General features: G+C 59.3%; 1 protein-coding gene across 2 annotated transcripts; it reads right to left on the bottom strand.

Annotated features, from left to right (window-relative positions):
• Positions 1-217: 217 nt before the first annotated feature.
• LRCH4 (leucine rich repeats and calponin homology domain containing 4) lies at positions 218-23,595 on the bottom strand. 2 transcript variants are annotated; one of them, XM_070954659.1, is made up of 18 exons: positions 23,389-23,595; positions 8,812-8,956; positions 8,553-8,679; positions 8,127-8,232; positions 7,879-8,015; positions 6,683-6,798; positions 6,450-6,546; positions 6,216-6,303; positions 5,930-6,090; positions 5,670-5,740; positions 5,267-5,401; positions 4,692-4,743; positions 4,265-4,313; positions 3,021-3,143; positions 2,229-2,320; positions 1,810-1,947; positions 1,531-1,608; positions 218-1,354 (listed from the first exon to the last, which is right to left on the bottom strand). In XM_070954659.1, exons 1-18 carry the CDS (start codon positions 23,579-23,581, stop codon positions 1,127-1,129), a joined length of 2,136 nt encoding a protein of 711 aa, XP_070810760.1. In that variant the 5' UTR covers positions 23,582-23,595; the 3' UTR covers positions 218-1,126. The 2 variants fall into 2 exon arrangements, with proteins under 2 accessions (XP_070810760.1, XP_070810758.1); XM_070954657.1 differs by having other exon boundaries at positions 4,692-4,746.
• Positions 23,596-24,086: the final 491 nt, after the last annotated feature.

The raw sequence follows: 24,086 nt of genomic DNA on the forward strand, positions 1-24,086 counted from the left end.
GGCAAATACAGGAGGAGCGTGGGGGGGGGAGGGGAAGGAGCTGCAGCCCCTGGGAGCCTTTCCTTCCCGCGGGGAGGAAGACGATAAATAAGAGGAGATATTTACAATATATGGTACAAGTGGCAGAAACACAAATCTTCACAACCTCCCATAGATCTTCAAATATACATATACATATATATATGTCTCTGTGTGTGTAAAAAACATATATCATTTAAGGGACTTAAGGCAGCCTGGCCAGAAAGGGCAACCGTTAAGGCATTTCCCCTGAACTGGAAGAGCAAAGGAGCTGGTGGGGCCAAGGCGGGCCAGGCCGAGAGGCTGGGGGCACACGGGGGCTCCTCCCTCCCACCTTCATCCAGAGGAGGTCCCACTCGCGGACCCTCCAGCACAGGCGGCCTGAGATAGAGGAGGGGCCCTGCTGTGCCCCAGGGTCAGGCTGCTGTTGTGGCGAGCGAGTGCCCGGGTCTCCCAGGAGGTTGGGGCCATTTGCCCCGCAGCCCTTGAAACTGCCAAGCTCTGAGCGGGCAAAATAGCCCACCAGGCCTCCTTGCAAAAGCTACAAAAGGCTCCAACTCTCGGCCAGCAGACCAGAGCGCCCACACTGGGACTGGACAACCCAGAGCTGCTGTGCTCCAAGCAGCTCGGTTCCTGCGGGCCAAAAGCAAGCGCAGGCCTCGGGGTTGCCAGGTGGGGCACGCCAGGGCCATCCTGCCCCAGGAGGCGCTTGGGAAGGGGAGCCAAAGGGGCACGGGGGAGAGAAGGTGCTGGGGAGAAGGCACAGGTGTGACCAAGAGGGCCGTGGTGGGTTTGAAATGGGGGGACCGGCAGCCTCGGGTGGGGCGGGGTCAGGAGACCCTGACTGGAGAAAGGGACATGGATTGCCGGGGGTTCTTCACCGCCCCCAACCCATTGGGCTGCCTGAAGAACGGAGGCCTGGGTGAGCGAAGCCGGGAGGGTTGCCGGTTAACGGTCTGAAACCAGAGGGCAGATTTCCCTAGCAAGGGGCAGCCTGCCTGCGGCCGGAGTCTCTGACCGGGTAATGCAGGGTCTGGCTCCGCAGGGGCTGCTGGGAGCCGGGCGGTCCTGCTCAGTTTGGCGGCCGTCAGGACGAGCGTCCAAGCGCTCAGCAGCAGCAGCAGAAGCCACACAGTTGGCAATAGGCAAAGTACAACAGCAACATGACGCAGGCATAGAAGACACCAAAGCCGGCGAGGTGGCCATGGAGGGCAGCGGGGGCAAGGGGCCCCCCTGCCGCTGGGTGTAGCAGCAGCAAGGCCTCCAGCAGGCACAGGAAGCCACGGACGTTGCCTTGGAGGAGGAGGGCAATGTCTGGGCCACCACAGAGAGACACCTGCGGCAGGCGAGAGAACACAGGCACAGAAAGACGGACACGTAAACGTTAAGAGAACACGGAACAGAAGCGAGGAAGGGCGAGGGAACGCCTGCTTTTGCTTGGAGGGGGGGAGGGCAGGCCCTGAAAGAAATGGTGGGGAAGGGGCCCCCCAGGGACCGCCTATCCAGCCTCACCTCTGGAATCCCAAGCTGGCGGCAGGCGGCCAGGAAGCTCTGCAGATTCTTGCGGCTCTTGGCGGCATTCAGCTTCGGCTGTGGCAAAGAAGAGAGAGGGGTGTCGGTGGGCAAGGGCAGCGAGGAGGCTCAGCCTGCCGGGCACGCACAGGCAGCAGTGGCCCAGGCAGAGGCACTTTCAGCTGCAGTGGAGCCCAGGCAGCCTGTTGCCAGCCAAGGCTACCCTGAGGTAGGAGTGAGACCCGTTCTGCCCCCCAGCCCTTCCAAAGAGAGGCTCACCACAGCAGGCGAGGGCACGTGGATGAAGGGCACAGAGCGTGGGCACAGACGGTTTGCCAGCTGGCAAAGGATGACCCCGTCGGCCAGGGCCTCGCCCAAGTCCTCCGCCAGTATTAGGTTCAGATGGGACTCAATTGCCTGGGGGGAGGGGAAAGAGAGGCTCCAGAGGCCGACAGCTGCCTTTGAGGCTGGGGTGCCAGGCTTGATAATGTACCCCAAAGGCTCCCCTTGGGGCCCAAGGCCTTGGCAGCAGGATGCCCAGCTTGAGTGCCAGCTCCGTCCCCTCCCCTCCCTCTCAGGACACCCCAACTTCCAGCTGTGACCCTCCACCCGGAAGCCATTCTCTGGGTTTGGCCACACCTTGCTTAGACGTGCCCCGCCCCAGATCGCAGCTGGGACAGAGCCACCAGAACTCCTACCTTGCGCAGCTGTCCAAGGAGCTCCCTCTCGTCTGGGGCCTGGGATCCCGCACGGGACCTCGAGGGGCTGCTGAGCTCAGGAGACGGGGAATCTGCAAGGAGGGTTTGGCAGCGCTCAGGGAAGCCTATAATGCTGAGCCTGGCTGGGGCCTCCCAGAAGAGCAAGCTTGTCTCCGGGGAGCTGCAGCCAGCTAGGAGGATTGCCCCGAGTGGCTGACTGAGGACCCGACTGCTGACGAGAAGAAGCGGGGGCAGCAGAGTAGCTTCCGGGGGCTGCCCCTCTATTTGGCCCCTCTCAGCCCCATCAGGCAGACCAGGCCCCACAGGGAAGCCAAAGGTGCGGTGGCTGAAACTGCTGAACTGACAGAATCCTGCCAGTTGGATTACACTCTGCTCCACTCCCCCCCCCCCCCCCGCCCCTCAGTGCATTAGGGAGTTGTGTGCCAGCCGCTTCCAAACGTTCTCCGGACCGTCAAAACTTGAAACGGGTTTTGCCCTTGGAGCAAAACGGAGCTTGCGTTCCTCTCCCTGCTTCCGAAGAGACCCGTTGGCGTCTCAGCTGGCTGAGCCCACACCTTGGCAGCCCTCGCTATAGTTATGCTGCAACTCTTCCTGCCACCCTCCTTTCCTAACCCCGGGGTCCCCCCTCTCTCCTCTGCCCTTTTCAAGCCCCGTCCCGATGCCATCAGCAGCCAGGAGCTACTTTTCAGCGGTCAGAGGGAGCTCGAAGCCGCCCGGATGGGCCTGCCAAGTGGCATGGGGGAAGAATCCCGGCTTCTCTCGAACACTCACCCGAACTCCGCTGGGTGCTCTTTTGGGAGGAAGAGCGGAAGAGGAAGCTGGAAGGCCTCTGCGCCAAGCTGGCATCGCGGGGCGCAAGACTGGCCGCCGTGGAGCTCTGGCAGAGCAGAGGGTCTGTACGGGCAGAAGGGCTCAAGGTTGGCCAGGGACTCACAGGATTCTGGGAGCCAGGGGAGGGGGCAGTGTGTGTCCACGCACCTCACACACCACCTAGTTGGTGGGGCACAGGCATCAGGGTGTTTATTTACTTATCAAACCATTCTGGGTGAGCTCACAAGAGTCAAAAAAAGGATCTACAATAAAATCAAAGAGAAGGAAGAAGAGAGAGAACAGAAGAAGTCAGGAACGAGAGAGCAGAGGGAAACGGAGCAAAGGCCAGGGGGATCCATGCCTGGCAGGGAAGCAAATTAAGCCTTCGCTCGATGCATCGCTGCGCCTTGGAAGGCGGTTTGCCAAGAAGGGGAAAGTGGGCAGGGGAGGCTTGGCCGGCAGGAAAGCAGTTAAAGTATTCGTGGCCTCTTGGAGGAAAGAAATGGGGACCTACCTCTGCCCGTTTCCTTACCTAAAGGGGGGGGGCGAGGGTTTTGGCAAAAATTCGCCAACTGGATTCAGTGGGAAAGGGCCACTGAGCATGCAGCCGCCTGGAGGGAATGGGAGTGTGGGTGTGGGTGTGAACGGGTGTGAAGCGAATGCAGTGAAGTGAGCGGCCCGCGTGAAAAGACTCTCCGGGCGACGTACAGAGAGAAAGGAGGAAGGAGGAAAGAATGCTAAAGAGACACAAGAAAGAGAGAAACATTGAAAAATGAAAGCCTGAATGGAGCTTCTGAGATTCTCAAAAATGCAAAATGAAGTTTTAGAAAATGGAAAGCAGCGACTGGAGTGGCAGGCGGGCCTGGTGGTTGACGGCAAAGAGCGAGAGGTGGGGGGGGGGGGTAGGACACTAAATGGGGTGAAATCAGGCCCAGCTGCCTGGCCTCTCCGCCCTCCTCTCCACCTCTCCTTGCCGTGTCCTTTTCCACCTAATGCCATCTACCCCGAAGGGGAAGCATACCGTGCGTGGGTGTGGATGGGGGCCTGGGAGGCAGGCTGAGCCATCCCCAGAGCAGAGGCCTCGCAACAGGCCCTCGGCCGAGTCTTCCCGTCCGTCCCTCCCCCCTTGGCTGTCAGGACAGAGCAAGGAAGGGCTCGGGAGGTCCTGCAGCTTCTCTTCTGGGGTGGGGGTGGGGGGGACCTACCTGCAGAGCGTGGACTGTGCCTGGGGGAACCAGCCGGCTGTTCGGCTCCCTGAAAGGCCACAAAGGGAGGAGGTCAGGGCCAGCGCCTGCATTCAGACGGGGTGCAGAGCCAGGGGGTTGGCCAGGCCTCTCCCACTGGACAAGGACGCACATCAAGCGGGCGGCTGCCAGAAGACCCAGCATCCACAGCACCAGCCCTGCCCTCTCTCCAGGACCCAAACAGCCCCAGCCCCACCAGCTGAATTCACACGGCACAGAGAAGTTCATACAACACGCAGGGCCCAAGTAAACCTGTTCCGCCTTCTCGGCCCACCCTGGTTCCCACAAGGGGCTGAGCCAGTGGCCGGCTCTCTCCACCTGCCACCCAGCCCCACCTTTCCCTAGAGGGTGGTGCCAGGGCAAAGGCAGCACTTGTGGTAGCTCCTACCTGGCCAGGATGCTTCGGCTGAGGGAGGCCACTGCCCTTCTCGGCCAGGCTGCTGCTGCGGAAACAAGAGGTGCCTTCAGGACAGAAACCCAGCCAGCCCCACAGAGACCCTGGGTGCCCTTTGCCGGCCCTCCATCTCTGGCCTTTGGGAAAGAGCAGAGCCCTCCGAAGGAGCCAGGAGGAGGACAGGCTGTGAGGCAGAGAACGGGCAAGAGGGGCCAAAGCCTCCCTGTTCGCTGAAGGTGACCGGCTCCTGCTGCGCCCCCCACCTAATCCTGGAGGTGTCTGAAGTCAACTAGGAGGCGCTTAGCGATTTAACTGAGCACATGGGGAGGAGGCCAATTCCTTCCAGAGGTTGGAGGGGCACTTCCTGGAGAGGAAAGGCTGGCAGAGGGCATCTCTCTGGTCATCTAGCAGGAGGCACAGTGGCTTCAGCTGCCCCTGCATATGCCTGCAGACCCATGGAGAGGATGCCAGCCAATGTGGTCTCTGCTGACTGGAGACTGGTGGACGGACCGACTCCCCCAGCTGGAGGGCTCCAAAGCCGCCGATGCCAGGGAGTCGCAGATGCCCACCTGTCCGGCCTCTCGGCTCCCTGTGTCCACCGCTGGTGCTGGCGCTCCCTTTCCTGCCATAGCTGCAGGAGTTCAGGGCGACGGCGCTCCTCGGCTGAGAACTCTGGCTTGGCGAGGCCGGCCCCACTGCTGCTCCTAAAAAATGGGGAGGAAGAGTCTAAGTCCACGGGGGGGAGCTGCTCAGGCCGAGCCAGTGGTGGGGCCCCAAACCACCCAGTCCGCAGAGCCAAGGATCGACTGTGCTAGGAGGGGGGCATGTCCGGAGAGGCAGAAGAACTGGCCTGCCCGCCCCGCGATTCCTGGAGGAGGACCAGCCCCCTCTTGGCAGAGACCTGGCAGGGCAAGACCCCACTTTCTGCTGGCCTCCCCAAGGCAACACTGCTGGCCAGGGAGTGCCCCGTACCTGCCAGTCGTCAGCCCTGGCTCTGCAGCGCCCACTCTCTGAGAAGGGATCCTGGCGTGTTTCTGGGGCTCCTATGGAAGACGGGCACAGGAGTCAGTGCGGGAGCTTCCCTCCTCCCCCCTCCATTCCCCTCTCCCCCAGGTCAGAACCAATCTTGCTGCTCGGCACAGGAATCAGAGTATTTTCCCACGGCCTCCCGGAACAGAGTCCCAGCTGCTCTGCTGATTGAGTGAGAGGTTCCCCAGAGGCAGCCCCCTTACCTCGTGGGGCGCTGTCCCGGGGAAGCCGGTCCATGCCTTGCTGGCCCTCCCAGCCGGAGGGGGCCCCATCGCCTCTTCCTCCACCAGTGAATCCTCCTCTTCCTCCTCCCCGTTCACGCTGCTATCAATGTAGTCGATCTGCTCCAGTTCTCCGGCATCGCCTGGGGGTGGGGATAGGGAACAGCTGTGAGCAAGAGCTGGGCTCCAGCTGCCTTGGCACTCTCCAGCCCTCCTCCGCTATGGCAATGCTGGCGGACACACAACCCCCATCCTCTCCTGTGCTCACCTGCCCCTCCACGCTTCTCCCTCAGCTGCTTGGGGTCACGGGCCAACTCGGCAATGCGGAAGGAGAGGTCAGAGAACTCGTCGGTGGACTGAGGAAGAGAGAGGCCCCCAGTCAGGGCAAAACCTAGGGCCCCCCTTTTCAGCCCTGGCTGCAGGGTCTCTCCTGCTCCTGTGAGGCTCCCTCCTCCAGCACAGGAAAAGGGCGAAGGGAGTTCACCCACCAGGCACCACGTACCTCATTCCCCGACCACCGCTTGCTGCCACTGTCCACGCTGTGGAAGCCCGAGTCGAGGCCGCCATGTTGCCGTGCCGGATAGAAGTCATCTGGGAGGCTGAAAGGCAGGACAGTAGCTGAAGCGGCCCCAAGAGTGAGGCTCTGGCTATCACCGAGGTCCTTCCCTCTGACTGGAGGCTGAAACCGGCACCATGGCCAACAGCCCCTTCTGGGGCCTGCCCTTGGCTCCTTACCACGTGCCAAAGCCGGCGGGGCGTCCCTGGGCGAGTTCTGCCAGGTCCGGCCTGCCTTTGCCGCAGGCCTCGACATTGAGGTATTTGAAGATGTGGATTTTGCCTTTCAGGCAGACCTGCGGAAATGAGGCCCCATCAGACACGGAATGGCCATCCCAGCTGCTTGGAAGGAACGGCCAGGCCTGCATCCCTCTGCGACTCCTCCCTGGCCTGATGAGCTGAGGGGACCCCCAAGGGCCGGGTGAAGTCCTCTGGCCAGCTGGCCAAGGAGCAGTAGAGCTCCTTTCCAGGCTGTGGGACGAAGCCCCCACCCCACGACAGGTGTGGCTGATGTCCCTGGCAAGGAGGCTCAGAGGACAGGATCCGCTCTGCTGGATCACAAGAGCAGAGACCGCCCTGCGGAAATCGGGCAGGTGAGAAAAAGAGGGAACCAAGGTTTTCTCTGTGGCAGGGGAGGGAGGATTGCCCACTTTTCGAGACCTTGCAACAAAAAAAGTGCTGCCATTTCTCTCCTGACCACTCTGCCTCCTGGGCTGGGATTAGATCCCTGGCAGAGGAGAAAGCAGCGCTTGAAGGCTGAGCAGCCCCCTTTTCTCCCTGGGGTGGCTGGCAGGATGGAAGGCCTCGGATGAGGGAGGGGCAGGCGCTGTTTCGACAGATTGCAAAGTTTACACTCACAATTTCCTCTTACGCCAGTAACTTTTACATTAAAGTTTGTTTTGAGGCTGCACATCATTCTATTATAGGAACCTTTATTTTATTTTCAACTTCCTTTGACTGCCGCATTTCTGGCACATTTACCTTAGCCTGAAAACTAGAGGGGCAGATCGCAGTTTCCTTTATTCTGAAAGATTTTGAAAGCTTCCGCGTGTTTCAAATATGGAACAGGGCAATGGGGGCTCGAGCCAAATACAGTAGCACCTTCATGGTCCTTTCCCATTTCTTATTTGATCAGAATTTATTATTTATTTACATGCGATTAGTGTCTCCCTTCAGCCAATCGTATTGCCGTTATTTTTTCTCATTTAATTTTTTTTCCTCCTCCTCCTTTTCTGGGCCACCATACTCCCAGCCTCCATCCCTGAAGCAGCCTGGGATTAGCCGGGGGTGGGCAGGGTCAGCCAGATCCAGGGGAAAGGCCCAGGTGCTCAATGAGGGCCCCAATGGAGCTGGGGCGTGGCGGGTGGGCCGCCTACCTGAGCAGGTGGGAACTGCAGGGGATTGTTCTCCAAGAGGAGGCACTGCAGGGATCGCAAGTGGCGGAAGCAGACCGGAAGGCGAGTGACCAGGTTGCAGGAAAAGTCCAGCCGCACCAGCGGAAGCTCAGCCAACTCTGCAAAGGCAAAGGGGGCAGTCGGAAAGGCTCCGGGGGCAGCCAGCGCCCCAAATGCCCCAGGTGCTCAGCGGACTCGACCCGGAGAGGCCGGCTGGCCAAACTGCTGACCTTCAGGCAGGATGGTGATCTGGTTCCGGCGAACATTGAGATCCCGAAGACACTCCAGACCTCCCATGCTCCCCGGGAGGGACCGCAGCTCATTGCTGCTGACATCCTGGCCAGGAAGGGACAAAGGGAACTGAGTGAACCCCCGGCCTCTCCCCAAAACAGACTGCTGATAGGAAGGGCACAGGCCAGAGCTGAACCGCAAGATGTTGGCCACTCCGAAGAGCCCTCCGAACCCCTCCCTCAAGCCCCTGCCCATCATCGCCACATCTGGGCAGCCACAAGAGGGTTCTGCACAGTGCTGCAGCCACATGGATTTGGGCAGCTTCCCCATCTCTGGCTTCCAGCTTGGAGCCCCAAAAGCCTGTCCTGTCCTGGCTTGGCCTCGGCCTTTCTCTGAGGGTCCCTCTGCCCACCCAGCAGACTCACCAGCTGGCGAAGGCTGCCGAGGGAGCCGATGTCCTCCGGCAGGGAGGCCAGCTTGTTGTTGCTGGCAATGAGAACTTTGAGGGGCAGGCGGCACAGGCAGGCGGGCAGGGCGGAGATCTGGTTCCGGCTGTGGGGAGGAAGGCAGGCTGGCTGAGAAGGTCTCCGGAGGCACCCGAGAACCTGCCGGGACCCCGGCACAGCAGCCCGGCCCTTTGCTCCAGCTGCCAGCTGCCCCCGGCTGCCTCCCTTCCCCGAGTACCTAACGTTCAGGTGGGTGAGGGCCTGGAGGTTGGCAATGGCTGGAGGGAGGCTGCGCAGGCAGTTGTGGTACAGGCTCAGCCCTTCCAGGGACATCAAGTGGCAGGCGTCTTCAGGCACTTCGGCAAAGCGGTTCCGCGAGAGATCTGTGCGGAAGGAGAATCGTGAGATCCCAGAATCCTTCCCAAGGGGAGCTGCTGACTCAAAGGGGAAGATGCCCTACTGTGACAAGGCTCCCCTCATTCCCCGGACCCCTCTGTGGGTCCACCAAAGCCTGGAAGTAGCTGGTGCTTTATCTCTGCAAGGCAGGCAGGCTGGGGGGTGGGGACCTCTGGGGAAGCAACGCCAAGAGGGTCTGCAATAAAGCCTCGATCTAAGGGCCGGAGGGCAAAGGATGCCTGAGAAATCACATTTGCTTGAGCAGCCTCGATTTGCATCATTCACCGGCTCCCGAAAAGCAACTTTTCCTTCAGAAGGGAACTGACCAACCCACCCCTGCCCTGCCAGCAGATCAGCTGGACACCAGCCCTCTGGGAGGGGGAGGGGTGCCTCTCCAAGGTGTGTCCTCCCTAGGTGAGCCTCCCCAGCCTTGCAATACTTTCAGGGCCCACATCAGCTTCTGAGATAATCCCTCACCGTCAACCCCACAGCCCCCGCCCCGGTCAGGGCCGAGTCCTTCCTCTTCTTTTGAGTCTGGGGGGGGGGGAGGATAGGGAGTCTGGCCATGTATGGGAGAGGCCAACCTGCTTTCTATTCTTTGGACAGCTGAGAGGAGCAGGTCCCAAGGACAGGCGACTCTGACAGAACAGCAGAGTTGGAAGGGACCTTGGAGGTCTTCTAGTCCAACCCCCTGCTCGAGCAGGAAATCCTGTACCATCTCAGACAAATGGCTGTCCAAACTCTTATTTAAAACCTCCAGCATTGAAGCCCACACAACTTGCTGACTTGGGTTGCTGCTCTTTAGAGTTAAAGAGTGTGAGGGAGTTTTGAATCTTGTAGTAAGTTAGTACATTTTAGCTTATGCTTGTTTAATGTTACACCCTGTTTTTGCTCTGGGAAGTCGGGGGGGGGAGGGGAGGGGAGGGGGGGGTTGAAGGTTGTTGGGGATAAAATTGTTGTTTAATTTTTAATAAAACTAAAAGAGAGATAATAGAGAAGTAAGAAATGTGGGGGAAATGTCATAATAAAGGAAATGATAATATTAAGATATGATAAATATTGGAGGAGTAAAAAGAAGATACAAAAGATGTACTCAGAAGATATATTGAATGACTGATTATGTATTGTTTGTTTGTTTATAAAATAAAAACTTTTAATTAAAAAAAAATTAAAAAAAATAAAACCTCCAGCATTGAAGCCCACACAACTTGCTGACTTGGGTTGCTGCTCTTTAGAGACACAAGCCCAGCCCTGCCCTTTAAGCTGCACTTAAACCCAGTTGGTACTGAAATGTGGGGACTCCCTAATTTCAGAGGGAGAGAGGCCAAGGGGGGGGGGGAACAACCCCCCCCCCTTGGCCTCTCTCTGGGCTGCCCCTGCTGGAGATGCCAAAGCAGTCCGAATACTTTGTCCTGCTTAACGTCACAAAGGGACATTAGAGGGTAAGCGGTGCTCACAAGACCCAATTCCCAATGACCCATCTCTGGCCTTCCCTCCCTTTCAGCTTTGGAAGAGTAAATAGAACTGTCCAGATCTCTCTCTCTCTCTCTCTCTCTCTCTCTGTCAAAAATATAGTCATCTCTATAGGAGAAGCTTGAATTAGGGTCTCCAGACTTGGCCACTTTTAAGACTGCTGGATTTCAACTCCCACGTGTGGCTGGCTGGGGAATTCTGGGAGTTGAGGTCCACCAGTCTTAAAAGTGGCCAACTTTAGAGACCCTGAGATAGACCAATGTTTCTCTTTGGCTGAGAAAGGGGGGATGGGCAGGTGGGACATACAAGAAAATAATCTTGACGTTCTGAACTTGGACTCCTCTGGGAGGGAACTCTCATTTCCAAGAAACCCATTCCACTTAACGAAACCGGGCTCCCTTGTTCCAGGAGCAGGGAATCTTCTTCCCTGCGGTCTTGAGAGCGGATCCCCCACCGGGAAACATGCCAGCTTTTCAGCCTTCAGGGAGCTCTCTGACACAGGGAAGGGGGCTTTGTGGCCGTGGAAAAGAAACAGGCCCCAAACGGAGGGGATTGCAAGCCATTCCTTGCCAGAGCCTCTGGGGAGGGCAGGGAAGAGCCAAGAAAGGCCCAGGACTGACCTCCGAAATGCTGCTGCGCACTCCGGCTTCCGGGATGCTCTAGGGCTAAATTTAGAAGCCGCTCCAGCCCATCCAGGGAGCCCGGGAGCAGCTCCACCAGGAGGGGCTCTTCAGCCGGAGCTGCCTCTGAGCTACCTGTCCAGGGCCGTTCGGCCAGGTTAGCCTAGTTCCATCTTCTTGAAACTTACAATGCAGGTATAGTGTTCAAAAATGTAGCATTTCAACCATCAACCCAGGGAAACGTCATGGCTGTGTGGCCAATCCTTCCTTGAGAGATCGCTGGATCCCCCCCCCCCGGGCTTTTTCAGATGAGTTCAGAGAAAGCAGGGGGTTGGACTAGAGGACCTCCAAGGTCCCTTCCAATTTTTATTCCGTGTTCCAAAGGCACAGGAGATCCACAAGACTCACTCAGCCCAGGAACCTGTGGATGCTGCTTCCATTCTTTCACCCCAAAATCCTCTCCGCCCCCCCCCCCGCCCCTTAACCCTGGGGGTTTTCAAGTAGAGGCTGGACAGCCACTTGTCGGAATGGCATAGGGTTTCCTGCTTGAGCAGGAGGCTTGACTAGAAGACCTCCAAGGTCCCTTCCAACTCTGTTATTCTGTCTTGTGTCCCCACTCGGCCATCTAATTTTTAAACAGTTCCTCGTATACCATTAGGAGCCCCAAACCTCCCATTATCTAATTGCAAACCTTCCCTAATGTAGGTTACCTATCTTCAACTCAAGGGATCTTCTTTGGGGGGGGGGAGAAGTGATGGCAGCTGGTAGATGGTAGCACGGAGCCAACTGCCCCCCACCCCCACCTGAACAATAGCGACAGACCGGCTGCCCCACGTGACCTTCCCTGGACACAGATGGCCACTGTCAGGCTGACCCGGAGGGGAGGGGGCCAAGGCACCGGATGGTCTTCAAGGACACTTCAGGCGCCCCACCCCCACCCCGTGCAAAAGCCTGTGGACAATCATTCCCCGGGCAGCCCTGATGGACTCAAAAGCCATGTGCCTTCCCCCAGCCTCCCTGGGAGCCCGTGCTCCACCTTAGCAGGGCAAGCAGACTGATGTGGGGGTGGGGTCGTCTGCTGGAGCATGTGCAGAGAGCACCCACCCCCACTTCCCGGAGCTTCTCCCTGCTGCTGCTGCTACCAGGCTTCCTTTACTGACCGCAGAGGCAACCTGTGGCTTCAGCCCAGAGACCCGGGCCAGGAAGGGCAGCCTCGGAACCAGCCAGCAACTCCAGCAATGCTGGGCAGCCCCCCAAGAGAGAAAGAGAGGGGGCCGCTTGGGCACCCGCCTCCCCCGGTGCTGCTCTCCGTGTGAGGAGCCCCCCGCCAAGGCAAGAGAAGGAGAACCCCCGCCAAGCCACAGACAGGCCCCCGGAGTCCCAGAAGGACACTGCGGCTTCTGAGCGGATGGTGCCCCCCGAACCCCTTATGCAATTGGGGATCTCCCCCCCTTCCCCAGGAGAAAAGTAGGGCCTCTTCATGCAACGGACACCCATCTTTGTTTGCTACGAGGTCTCATAGGAAGCCCACTTCCGAAAGGCCCTTGGCAGACCCCCAGGAGGCTTCCGTTTGCAAAAGACCCGAGGGGCAAACATCTACGGGCCTAGCGGCTGAAGAAGCCTTTAGCCTCTCCCTGAAAGCAGGAACTCGTGTGGAAGGAAAGGACCAGGGGAGGGGGGGCTCCCCCAAAAGACCCAGTTTCACTGGGGGGGGGTCCTCATCGGAGGATAACTGGGAGCCAGGCCTGGCCGCTCGGAAGAACTTGGGAGCAGGAGGGGAAGCAAGTCGGCCACCAGCAGAGGCTGACCTGGGCTGTTTGGGGATGATGGGTCCTGAGGTACAGCTGCTGGAATCACAGTCCCAGACCAGAGAGGCCCTCCCGTTATGCTGGTGTACACGCCACACTTTCCTGCACACCAGGCCCCGACACAACCCAGACCCGCAGGCAACGGTGACGTCTGGGTATTTATTTAGGATAATGTTTTATTTGGTCTAGGCAGGCCTGGGCCTGGCCTTGGAGGAGTCTAGGCAGCTCCAACCGGAAGGGGAGCAACAAATAAAAACAAATCTTTGTCACAATCAAAAGACCATCGAAACCAAAACCGACTCCAGGCGGCCAAAGGGCTCCTGCTGGGTGGCTGGGCTTGTGTCTGAGAGACCGAGGGGGGGGGGGATGGGGGGTTCGGACAACCTCTGGGCTTCATGGCCTTATATGTCAGCCTCTGGGTCAGCTCCCCCCCCACAGGGCCTGTCCCCTGCCCCCTCCCCCCATGGTCCAGCTGACGGGGGCCTCTCAACGGGACCCCCAGCCAGCAGTAGGGCCCAGCACAACAGGAGGCCTCTCCCTCCCGCCAGGGAAAGGCCCTGGGGCGTCTCTGGGATGGAGGGGGGTCCGTAGCCACCATGAGGACGGCGGCTTTGCCCCCCAGGAACTCCCACTTGGGTGGGGAGCCTGGGGGAGCCCTGCCTGATTCCACCCCACCCCCACCCCCACTCTGGAGAGGAGCCTTGCAGGTGTTGAATCTCCTTGCAATCCCTTCATTGTGCAATTTCCAGCCTGCCCAGCCTCAGCTCCGACTTCAGGGCAGGGATCCTCCGGCCCTCCCCCTCTGCTCCCTCCCAGCACAGCCCCCAGGCCACTTCAGGGCCCCAGGCGCCCTCACACTGGGCACCAGGTGTAGGCCAGACCATTGCACCGGTCCCCAGAAGCCCCATCTGCTTCAGGGCAGCCCAAGAACCCGTCAGAGGCCCTCCAGGCAGCCATGAGGACTAGCAACCTGATTTTCCAAGGTTGATCTCTGGCCCAGGCAGGCAATTGCAGGGGCCTCTGCAGTCATGGAAACTGCCTGTCAAAATGGCCCTTTACGGTGCTTCTGAGTAGGGCTTGGGAGTCCCTTCCGCAGTGGAATCCGTGGGGCAGCTGCTGCTTTCTCATTCCCACTGGGGTGGGGAGGGGGAAGAGAAGGGCCGGCTGCAAGCGGATCCTTCCCAGCCACGCAGAGTATTTCACAGCTGCCCACCAAGGTCCAAAATCAGAAGCAGCAGCTGCCCCTGCTCTGCCCCGCTCAGCTTTGCCCGGCGCACCCAGGCAGGAGATAATATCTCGGGGGGGGGGCCACGGGGGAGAGCAACTCCAGACCCGGCCTAAAAATAGCGGCCAGATGGTTTCTTCTGGGATAAAAGGAGAGCAGCCGGACCGACACAGGGAAAGAGCGTGGGCTGGAAAGCAAGACCCCTTCATCTGCGGGGCACATCCTGAGGAGGGGGAAAGAGAGGGGGCTAAAGAGTAGAGTCCAGAACAGGCTCAATACAACGGGCCAGCTCTCCCCCCACCCCCCCCACACGAGGACATCAAAGCCCCCTTGTGGAAACAGCCCAAGGATCCTGGAAGTGGACAGAGAGTGATGGGAATGGAGAAAGCTCTCCCCCCCCCCCGCCTTCCTGACTCCCAGAAGGACCCTGTGGGTGAAGAGCAGTAGCCCAGAGCCCCCACTGCCCCCCAGGTGCCAGGGCCCACTGACTCCGGGGCCCTGGGCAGGGATAACGTAAGATGGCTCCTTTGAGGCCCTCAAGACAAGCCGGGAAGGCCCTGGGAGGGACTCAAAACAGACCCTGGCAAGAGCCAGCTGGTGGAGGTCCCCAGGGCCCCCCCCCTTTGCCTGGGCCCGTCTTGTCCAAGCAGATGGCGACCAGACTGGCAGGACCAGACAGGCAAGGCTGAGGCCATCACTTCTTTCCTGGCTGGTGGCTTGCAGGATGGCACAATACCCCCCACACCAGTAGGGTGAAGGGCATTGCCTTGGGGCAGTCGGCCCTTTTCCTCTGGCTTCGGCCTCTCCTGAATCCCCCGTCAGGTTGTCACTGGGGGTGTTCCTTTCTCTAGGAGAGGCTGCATCATTGGGGGCAGAGCCGGTGGGATAAGGGGCAGCCAAAGGTGGGGGAAACAGCCCAACCGCTCAGCTGGGGGATACTTTGGGCCCCCGAGAGCCACGGGGGTGCCAGTGCCCCCAACGGCTTCATTCCTGCCAGCCCCCGAGAGAAAGGCAAGGTCACCAGCCACTCAAGGCCACCGGAGAGAAATGAGCCCAGAAAGACGTTTTATCAGCACGACGTCCAGATTTGAATTGGTGGAATCCAGATTCTCTGCTCCACAAAGCGGCCGCCTCCGGCTGTCAGCAGACGGGCACAGCCTATCCTGGCCCAGCTGGGCCTCGCAAGCGCCGGAGAAGGGGCCCCCTCACGAGTCATCGGGCTCTGCTCTTCCTCATTCCTTCAAACCACAAGCAGCCACCTTTCCATTTTTGGCAAGGACGAGAGAACCGGAATAAACTCTTGAAATTCTGAGACGGCCTCAGAAAGCCAAGCACCAATCTCAACTCTGAGGCACAGCCAAACAATCCCTCGACTGGAGGAGACGGTTTTTGTCCGGCTGCTGCAGCCCTAACCTCTAGCCCCCTTCAGAAGGGAAGCCCCCCTCCCCCCAGCAAAGGAGCCTCGGGACCTTCCTCAGAAGTTGGGGCTGCTTTGGCCTCTTTGTTCTGGAGGGCTTCCGTTGGTTTGTGTGTGCCACAGTGAGGCCCTGTGGCTGCCATGCTCTTTTGGTGGTTTCGGAGGCCTTTCTGACCCACGGCTGCCTTGCTGCCCATTTCGTAGCCGTTGGGTTCAGTGGTCAGGCCCTTTTGGATACAGCCGAGTGGGCGTCCATTTTGTGGGAAGGTGTCGTGCTGGCAACCTGCTTCCTTTCTTTGGCGCACCGGGTGGCTGTGGTGTGCTTGTGCCCGTCTGACAGATGCCATCTCCTGGGCGGCTGGCTTCTAGCTTTGGCACTGGAGCACCTGGCGAGCGGGGGAGGTTTTACGGCAGACCTCTGCTTATGAGTTGCCGCCATTTCCTCTGCTGATAAGGATATCCCGGAAGGGCGGTGCATATCGAGCCATAAACAATGCCCTAATCAAGGCACACGAAAAGAGTGTGAGTCCAATCAGTGCGAATCACACCCTTGGGGCTTGTGCAATGGGGCGGGGCACATTCCCCCCAAACCTCCGCCCTGCCATGCATCGAGAAATGCTTTGCATCTCTGGAGAACTTGTGTCCGTGGCCCAGAGATGAACGGGGGGGCCTGGCTGGGCCCCCCGTTTCCTTTTCTTTTGCAACCCCTTCTGTTGGCCTTTGCTGCTTTTCCTAACCAATTTCTTTGCTGCACGCAGGCACGGGTGCCATCTCAAACTTGCTATGAGCTGACCAGGGGGGAGAAGGCCCCACTTCACCTGCAGGCACGAGGAAATGAGCGGGGAGGCCGGGTACTTGCACATGGCCTTCGACAACAAAAATAGCCAGAAGCCACATTGATATCGTGAGGGAGATGCCAGATGGCATGCTGGGGGTCTTCAGGCTCCCCTGGTTAGCTTAAAGTATGAGATACCCTTCCTTTTATTATTAGGGTTCTTTGCAAAGTCAGCCAGATGTTCAGATTGGATTGGGCATTTTTGTCTTCCCAAGGACCTGGGAGAGGCAGATGTGGATGTTGGACAGTGTAAACTATTCCGAGCAAAGCTGCCTTTTGCAATTGACTTGTAGTGAACTTGTTGATGCCGATGGTGTTCCAGTGGTGCTCCAGATGTTCTGGGATTGCACCCAAGGCGCCTATTGCTATTGGTGCTCCCTTTGCTTCCTTTTGCGACAGTCGTTCAATTTCTATTTGCAGGTCTTCGCATTTTGTTCTCTTCTCTGGTTCTTTCTCTTCTGCTGTCTCCAGATGCTGCCACGTTATTATCATTATCATTATTTATTAAATTTCTATGCCACCATCTCCCCTACAAGGTGACTCTGGGCGGCAAATTGGCAGGCATTTAAGCCTCCTGATGCTGAAAGGCGTTGAGGGCGGCTGGGGGAGGGAAAAATTGCACCGGAGGCAGCAGGAAGTGAAAACACACACGAAAAACAAACTTCTAGTAAGTCAAAGGGAAGTTGGGGGTGGGGGGCAGCCCCATCCAATCACAGGGGAACCAAACCTGATCACTGGTGGGGGGGCGGGGGCGGGCGGGAGAGAGCACATGCTGGGCCCATCCTGGCCTGCCAGGGTGAAGAAGGTAAATTGGTCTGAGCCACTGGAAGACTCTGGATCCCTGAAAGGTACTAAGCTGGAGGAATGTGATTAGCTCCTTCTCACTGCCTTCCCTAAGGGAGCACCTGGGGGGATCCGAAGAGACCCCCTTGCCCTCCGAGTGGGCAAGGCACAGGCACTGCGCCAAGCCAGAGCAGGCACAACTCAGCTTTCTACCAGTTGCCCCTTCATACAAGCCAGGGCTTCTGCTGGCAGGAACCAACTGTGTAAGCCTAGCAGCCATGTAGCTGCCCGGGGCTGAGCTCGCACCGTGCCTGCCTTGGGGCAAGGGAGGGCTGTAACATCTCCTGGGCAACTACACGGCTGCCAGGGGAAACGAGTGAAGGGCGAGCAGGGCTGAGAACCCGCCCCAGGGACACTGGGTAGATTCCTCAGCAGGAACCGATCACCCGTCACGGCTCTCCTGCCTCCCCTCAGGTCGCACGCAGGCCACAACAACACAGAGACTTCCTCATTCTCCCCACCCTGTTGCCCTTGCCACGCCTGTGGGGCGGCAAAGAGGAAGAGGCCACTTCCTGGTGCACAAGACGCTCTTGCCCAACTCCCAGCACCCCGGTTCTGCTGGAGATGGGGACCCCACAGAGGCCCATCCCAACTTTCACACACACACACACCCACACCCACACCCACACACACACACAGAGGCACGCCTGGCACACAGGCTCCCTCCGAATCCTTCAGAGTGTAAGATTCACCCTTGACTCAGACTTATGCTGCTCATCAGAGGGGGGCCTCCCTGGCACCACTAGCTGGGTGAAGCGCATCTCCTCTGGAGAGGATGCCAAGCCCTCCAATCGTGCCACCGGAGTCCCTGGTCAGCATCAGGCCCGTGACACTCAAACATCCAGAGGCGGCATGACAAGGAAAGCAGGCTTGGGGACTTGATTCCAGCCGCCAGAGTCTCGGCTGAAGGTTCCTGTTCCCCACCGAGGAGGAGCGACCTCACCAGCCTCTCATGAGAATGATAAGCGTCCCGAGGGCTCCTCCGAAATCCTGGCAGGGAAGAGAGGGCACCACGGAAGCATCGCATAGCCACACAATCCGCTCCTCTTAAAGCCGAACCGAGTGTCCTTCCGTCACACTGCGAGCGCTGCTTTGGCCTGACCCTGGCCGAACCGAGCGTTACTTCTACAGGCCCCGTGGGGCAGACGGACAGCAAAGGGGCTCGGATTGGAAGCCTCGCTTGGTGGATTTCAATGGAGCCAGACGCCCTCCATTCGGTCAGAGCCAGAACTGGCTCTCCGCTCTGGATCCAGGCTCACCCTCACGCCAGCTGCCCAGCCACAGCTCCTTTTCTCTCAAGGGTGCCGCCTTGCCTGTCCTATGCGGCCGGGGCCTCCACCCCACAGAGCGACTCAAAGGGAAGGCAGGTCCTTCTCTGTGCAAAAGACCTGCCCTGGTTGGGGGGGGGTAGAATGGGGGGAGCTGAGTGAGTCTCCCCTACCCGGCCAAGAGGCCCCTTGGACAGGACCCAGGTATCAGAGCAACCCGTGGCTGTTTCCAGTCAGACTGGCATGCATCCAGCTCCTGGTTAGGGGCCCACGGAGCCCTTGACCATCCCACAACTGAGAGGGGGATGGGCTCCTGGGGCAGAACCAGAGTCTCTTGATAAAGTAGCCCCCGGCCCCTCTCCTTTTTTGGGGGGGTTGACAAGTACCCATAAAAAAATGGGACAGTTATATCACCCTCCCCAACCCGAAGCTGTTCTCCCCACCAGTTTGCTCAAATGGAAACTAGGCAGCCACCCCGCTTGTTGGGCTCCTGAGTGATAATGAGGAGGGGGCTCCCATCCCACCCCAGCTATTAGGAGGAAGAGGACAGCTGTTCAAAGCTGACATAGGGCAGGGGCTCCCTGCTGCTGGTGCTCTCTGCTCTCCAGGGAATGGTAGCCCCCTTCTCTGCAGGGCTCCATGGCACCTCTGACAGCAAGGGTCCCACCAGGAACAGGCAGGCCCCCAGGCAAAGGGGAGCGAGGGAGGAGCCCCTTCTTGGGGGGCTCGGGGGAGAAGGTTTGCCCTGGCCAGGGTCAGTCTGCCCAGCTCCAGAAAGGCAGCCCTGAGCAGCCTCAGGAAAAGGCCCAGCAGCCGAAGAGGAGGGAGGGGCCGGGCTCCCCTCGGCTGGAGGCGGTCAGGGGTTCACCCTGGATTCTTCCACCAAGGGAGAAGCAGGGAGAGCCAGTAATTCTCCTAATTACTTTTTGGAAAGCTGCCTCAGAAGAGAAGCCCCTAAGTCGGGGGGGGGGGGGCTGCCAGGTTAGGGTTAGGGACCTGGGGATCGATTTTGCATCTACCCTAAGCCTGATCCACCCAGTTTGGCTCCGTCTGGCTCAATTTCCAAAGACTCACCCACAACAAGAAGGGGGAGCAGGAGTGCCCCCCCGGCCATGACCTTTGGCCTGAGGAACACAGCCAGCCCTCCCCCCCCCCCAATTCCTTTCTCAAGAGCAACAGGCTACAAAGGTCTGGGCGCTCCAAGGGTCACTCCAGAGAGCGGGATTCCTGGAGACGCACCAGCCCATTGCTCACCCTCACTGGGTGGTGGGCTTCCCTGAGGAGGAGACCCAATGAAAATGAGGGGCCTGGCCCAGCCTGCGTCCCCTGGGTCCTTCCATCTGAGGAGCCAAGGGCAGCTGGAGGAGGCAGCCGAGGCCTGCAGAATGGGTGGAACCTCTTCTGCCCCGCTGTGGCTGAGCCATGGCTTGCTCTGGTCCAGGCAAAGAAGGCCCACCCTGAGCCCCTCGCCATCCCCCTCCTCAGATACGCAAAACAGGTTTACTTTCAAAGAGGTCCCATCAGCCTCAGCTGCGGAAATGCCTCCCACAGAGTTAATCTGTAGCTGAACTGGCTGCCCCAAAGGAGGACTGGCCTCTCTCACTCTGCAGATCTCCCCACCACCACCCGTCAGTTTTTCCACAGCCCTCCAGCAAGATCTGTCGGTGGGAGCCAGCTGGACTCGGTCGGCTGGGAAAAAGGAACGCAGCTCAGAACCTAAAATGGAAGAACCCTCTTCCCCTGGCAGCTCTGCCTGCTTTAGCCCCACTTGATCTTCTGGCTACCCGGCGGATAAGATCTCTGTCTTCTTCTTCTTTACGGGCTCCGGATTCCTATCTTGTGGCACAGAAAAAGTCTGAGTGACAAGTGCAAGAAGCACCAAGACGGAACCCATTCATCCAGCCAGTCTTGACGTTGTCAACTTTTAAGATGCTCGGACTTCAACTCCCAGAATTCCTCAGCCAGCCTGACGTCCACACCTCTTAAAGGTGACCTGGTGGAGAAACTCTGGCCTGCGCAAGGCCCCTGCCTCTACGCTGAGCTGCCCGGTTCTCCATCGCGCCTTGTAATCAGATGCCGCCAGCCCAACCTCCAGGTGGGAAACACCCCACTCAACGTCTCCATAGAGAGAAGGAGGCACTCTAACCTCTTCCGTAAAACACAAGGGTGCAGCCAGGATGTCATGCCGTGGCCTCTAATCATGGCTTGTAGAATAAACCAGAATGAGCCGAATTAATGGAACAGTCCCTCTAATGTGACTGAGAAATCACAATGTGGGTTTGTGTTGGATGACCTCAGCCAATCCAGGTTTCACACAATGCCCAATTCAAATATCACACCAAACCACAATTTATGCTCTCCACTTATCCCAGTTTTCTTCTTCAAGACCTTTCCTGATGGCTTCCTTTAACTTTATCCCCGGAAGGAAAGCTCCCAGGGAAAGCTAAGGATTGGGTCATAAAGGGGGGAGCCGGAGGGACGTGGCTTTTGTTCCTGAGGGAGCTGCTGCCTGTCTCAGGATCAGACTCGCCTCAGGGTAACATCTGAACGTAAACCAGATGCAGGAAGAAACGATGCAGCTCCTTACAGCCAGCCAGCCAGCCAGAGGCCGCTTTCCACATGGACTTACAAACCCTGGTTTGTGCCAGCCATGGCCTGGCGTGATTGGCAAGGCCCAAGGCTCCTCTCCTGGGGGGGCCTTTCCTGAGGACGAAGCGGAGCAACCTAGCCAAGGCCTGGGGGCCACAGGGATCTGGGGGGGCCCTCCAAGCTCCGTTTCTGGAGGGAGGAAGCTGAAGGAGGAAAGAGCTGAAGGCCGCAGCTCCAGCCAACAGTCAGCGGTTCTTCCCGGCCACCTGGAAGCCGAACAAGGAAGTGCTCCTAATCCTTATCCAGTGATCAAATTTCTCGGCTGCTCCAATCCAAGCCAGCTCTGGGCAGCTTCGCCAGATGAGAAAACAAGAAAAAAACCACCTTAACCGGCAGAGCAATGATGCCCAGGAAGCCTCTCCCTTTTCACCCCCAATTGCAAAGTCCACGGGCACACACACCCCCTGCCGAGGCACGGAGTTTGGGGGCTCACAGGAGGGCGGGTGGGGTGAGGGGCTTACAAATCTCAGGGAAGGGGAGGAGGCTTTACCAGAGAGCAGGTGTCGTGACAGAGGAGAGCCCACCCACCTCAGCCCCAGATGACATCGACCCAAAGGGAGACAGCTCCGTCCCATGGCACAGGATGGGCAGGTGCTGTGGGGCTGTCAGGAGCGCCCCCAAACCCGGGAGGCCCAAACTTGCTCAGGTCCCATTCAGACCCAACAGTCTCCAGGCCCCACCGGAGCAGAACTGGGTGGCCCTGCATGGTTGGCCAGAGGAGGTTCATCCGCCTACTTGCAGAGATGAGATACCTGAGCCCAGACTGACCAGTGACCCCCCCCTTCCCCAGGGACCTCCTGTTCCTGTCAAACCAGAGCCTCAAGCCAGCCGCACACCACAAATCAGGGGCTTTGGGCTCAACCCCTCCCCCTGAAGACCGGCTGCAGAAAAAGAAGGAAAACCACAGTGGCACCATGCTCCCCCCCCCCCCCCAATGACCTGGTACGAGGAACAATGGAATGGAAAGCCTCCCCCAGCAGTGGGATCAATGCCACCTCAGCCCTGTGTCCAGGATGAAAAGAACCCATCGGGCACCTGGGCAGGCTGATCTAACAGATCCTGCACGGGGGGCGGAGAGGACATAGCAAGCCCACAGGCAACAGGGTGAGATCTCTCTTTGGGAGAGATCTGATTGCAGCCAAGGCAATCAGACCCTCCAGTCGGGCCCTGCTTGTTTTGGGACATCTGCATGGCTGTCAGAGGCACCCAAAGGGGGGTAGCAATTATGGTTAGCCCCCATTGCAATCCAGCTGCTCAGGGAGGGGTGGGGGCTGCCCGGCGGTAGTAGGTCAGGGCAGCCACAAGCAACCCACTGCCCCCCTCCCGGCCTAGGCCCCAAGGGTGCCCAGGGTCTCCCGCTGGTCATCTCTGGCACTCGGCCTCTGAAAACCATCCAGGCTGCCTCCCCGGCAACCCCAGTAATTCCTGGCTTACAAAGGGGTCAAGTTCAAAGAGGGGTGGGGGCTGGGCGCCATTCCTCCCGACTGGCTAGGAGTCTCCCACTGACCGCTGAGGCGATGGGGATGCCCTGGGCGTTGCGCCAGAGAGATGTGCCACCAGCCTCTGGCTCTCACCATGCGGCCCCCATCCAAGCCAAGCGCGCCCCAGGGCAGAAATTCCAGGAGCCAGCAGGCCCAGTGGCTGCAGGAAGAAGCCGCTGCCCTGCCAGCCTCGGGTGAGTCACTTCCCCCAGTAAGAAGCCGGTTCCTCCTTGCCCTCCATCCCCGCCTCTCTAACGAAGCAACCTGCACAGGCACATGGGGAGGGGGGGAAGCCGCAGCCGGACCCCGGTGGTCAGAACTATGTCAGTCAGCAGGGAACGCATGCAAAGCAGAGGGTGAGCCCACAGAAGATCACTCTAGCACGCCGGCTGTCACCCACCTGGCAGAGGAGCCCCTGCCCGCTGCCCTCCGTTCCAGCTCCCAGGAGAGACTGGTGGGAGGTTAAAGGCACCGAGAAGGCCCTGCTGAGGCTTCCCCACAGGGCCTCCCGGTGCTTAAGCTACAACTCCCATCATCCCAGGCGGCGCGGATGATGGGCACTGGAGTCCAGGGGGGCGGGGAAGCGGCCGGTAGCCGCAGAAAAGTCCCAGCCGCTTCTTCGGAGGGGCGGGGCACAGCAGGGGGCGTGTCCGAAACACAAAGTATAACGGGGAGGGCGGGGCCTGCGGGCAGAAGAGATCCGCTGGGGGCGGGGCCAGAGAACTAAGGAGGGGTAGGGGGCTTCGGAGGAGGCGGCGCGGCGGCGCGTGGCCGGGAGGGGGCGTGGCCGAGCACCTCACCCGCTTGCGTGGTGTCGCTGAGGTCCCAGCGCCGAGCGGCTCCTCCGGGGAAGTGCCTCAGCCGCCGTCCCGCCAGGCTCAGGCTGCCCGAGGCCACCGCTTCCTCCAAGGCGCGCTCGGGGCCCGGGAGGGGCCCGGGCAAGGAGGGGGAGGGCGGGGGCAGCGAGTCGGCCCCGCCCTCGCCCGCCGCCATACCGTAGGCTCCGCTGTTTCCGCTGCGGCCGTCGGGAGCCGAATGAGAATAGGGAGGCAGAGACAGCGAGACCCCAGCCAAAGGGGGCGGAGCCAGAAGGATAGCGTTCGCCTATGAGAGGCCGGACATGCGGAAAGCGGCCAATTAGAAGGGCCCTGGCCGAGACGTTCCACGCCCGACAGCCAATCCCGTTTAAAAGCTTCCTGACTCTTCCTCCTTTTGCTCCAATCGAATGCCCGGGATGGAAGGGAACTGGGACCTGTGCGAAAGCGTCTCGGTCCAACCAATCGCTTACGAGGGAGGCAGATTCCTCCGGATCCAATTTGCCTGACCGACACGTGAAACTGCTGCGCACGTGCCTCTGTCGCCCTATCACATTCAAGGAGGCAGGTAGGGAAACGATTGATTTAGCTGGCGAGTCGACAACGGGCGTATCACGGCGCGTAGAATCGAGAGAAGGCAGGCCTCCCTCTGACGGATGGCTGAGCTGCCAATCAACAGGCGC

Source organism: Pituophis catenifer, unplaced genomic scaffold (genome assembly GCF_029215685.1).
Source record: "Pituophis catenifer annectens isolate HBS135680 unplaced genomic scaffold, rPitCat1.0.hap2 SCAF_15, whole genome shotgun sequence".
Lineage (NCBI taxonomy): Eukaryota > Metazoa > Chordata > Lepidosauria > Squamata > Colubridae > Pituophis > Pituophis catenifer.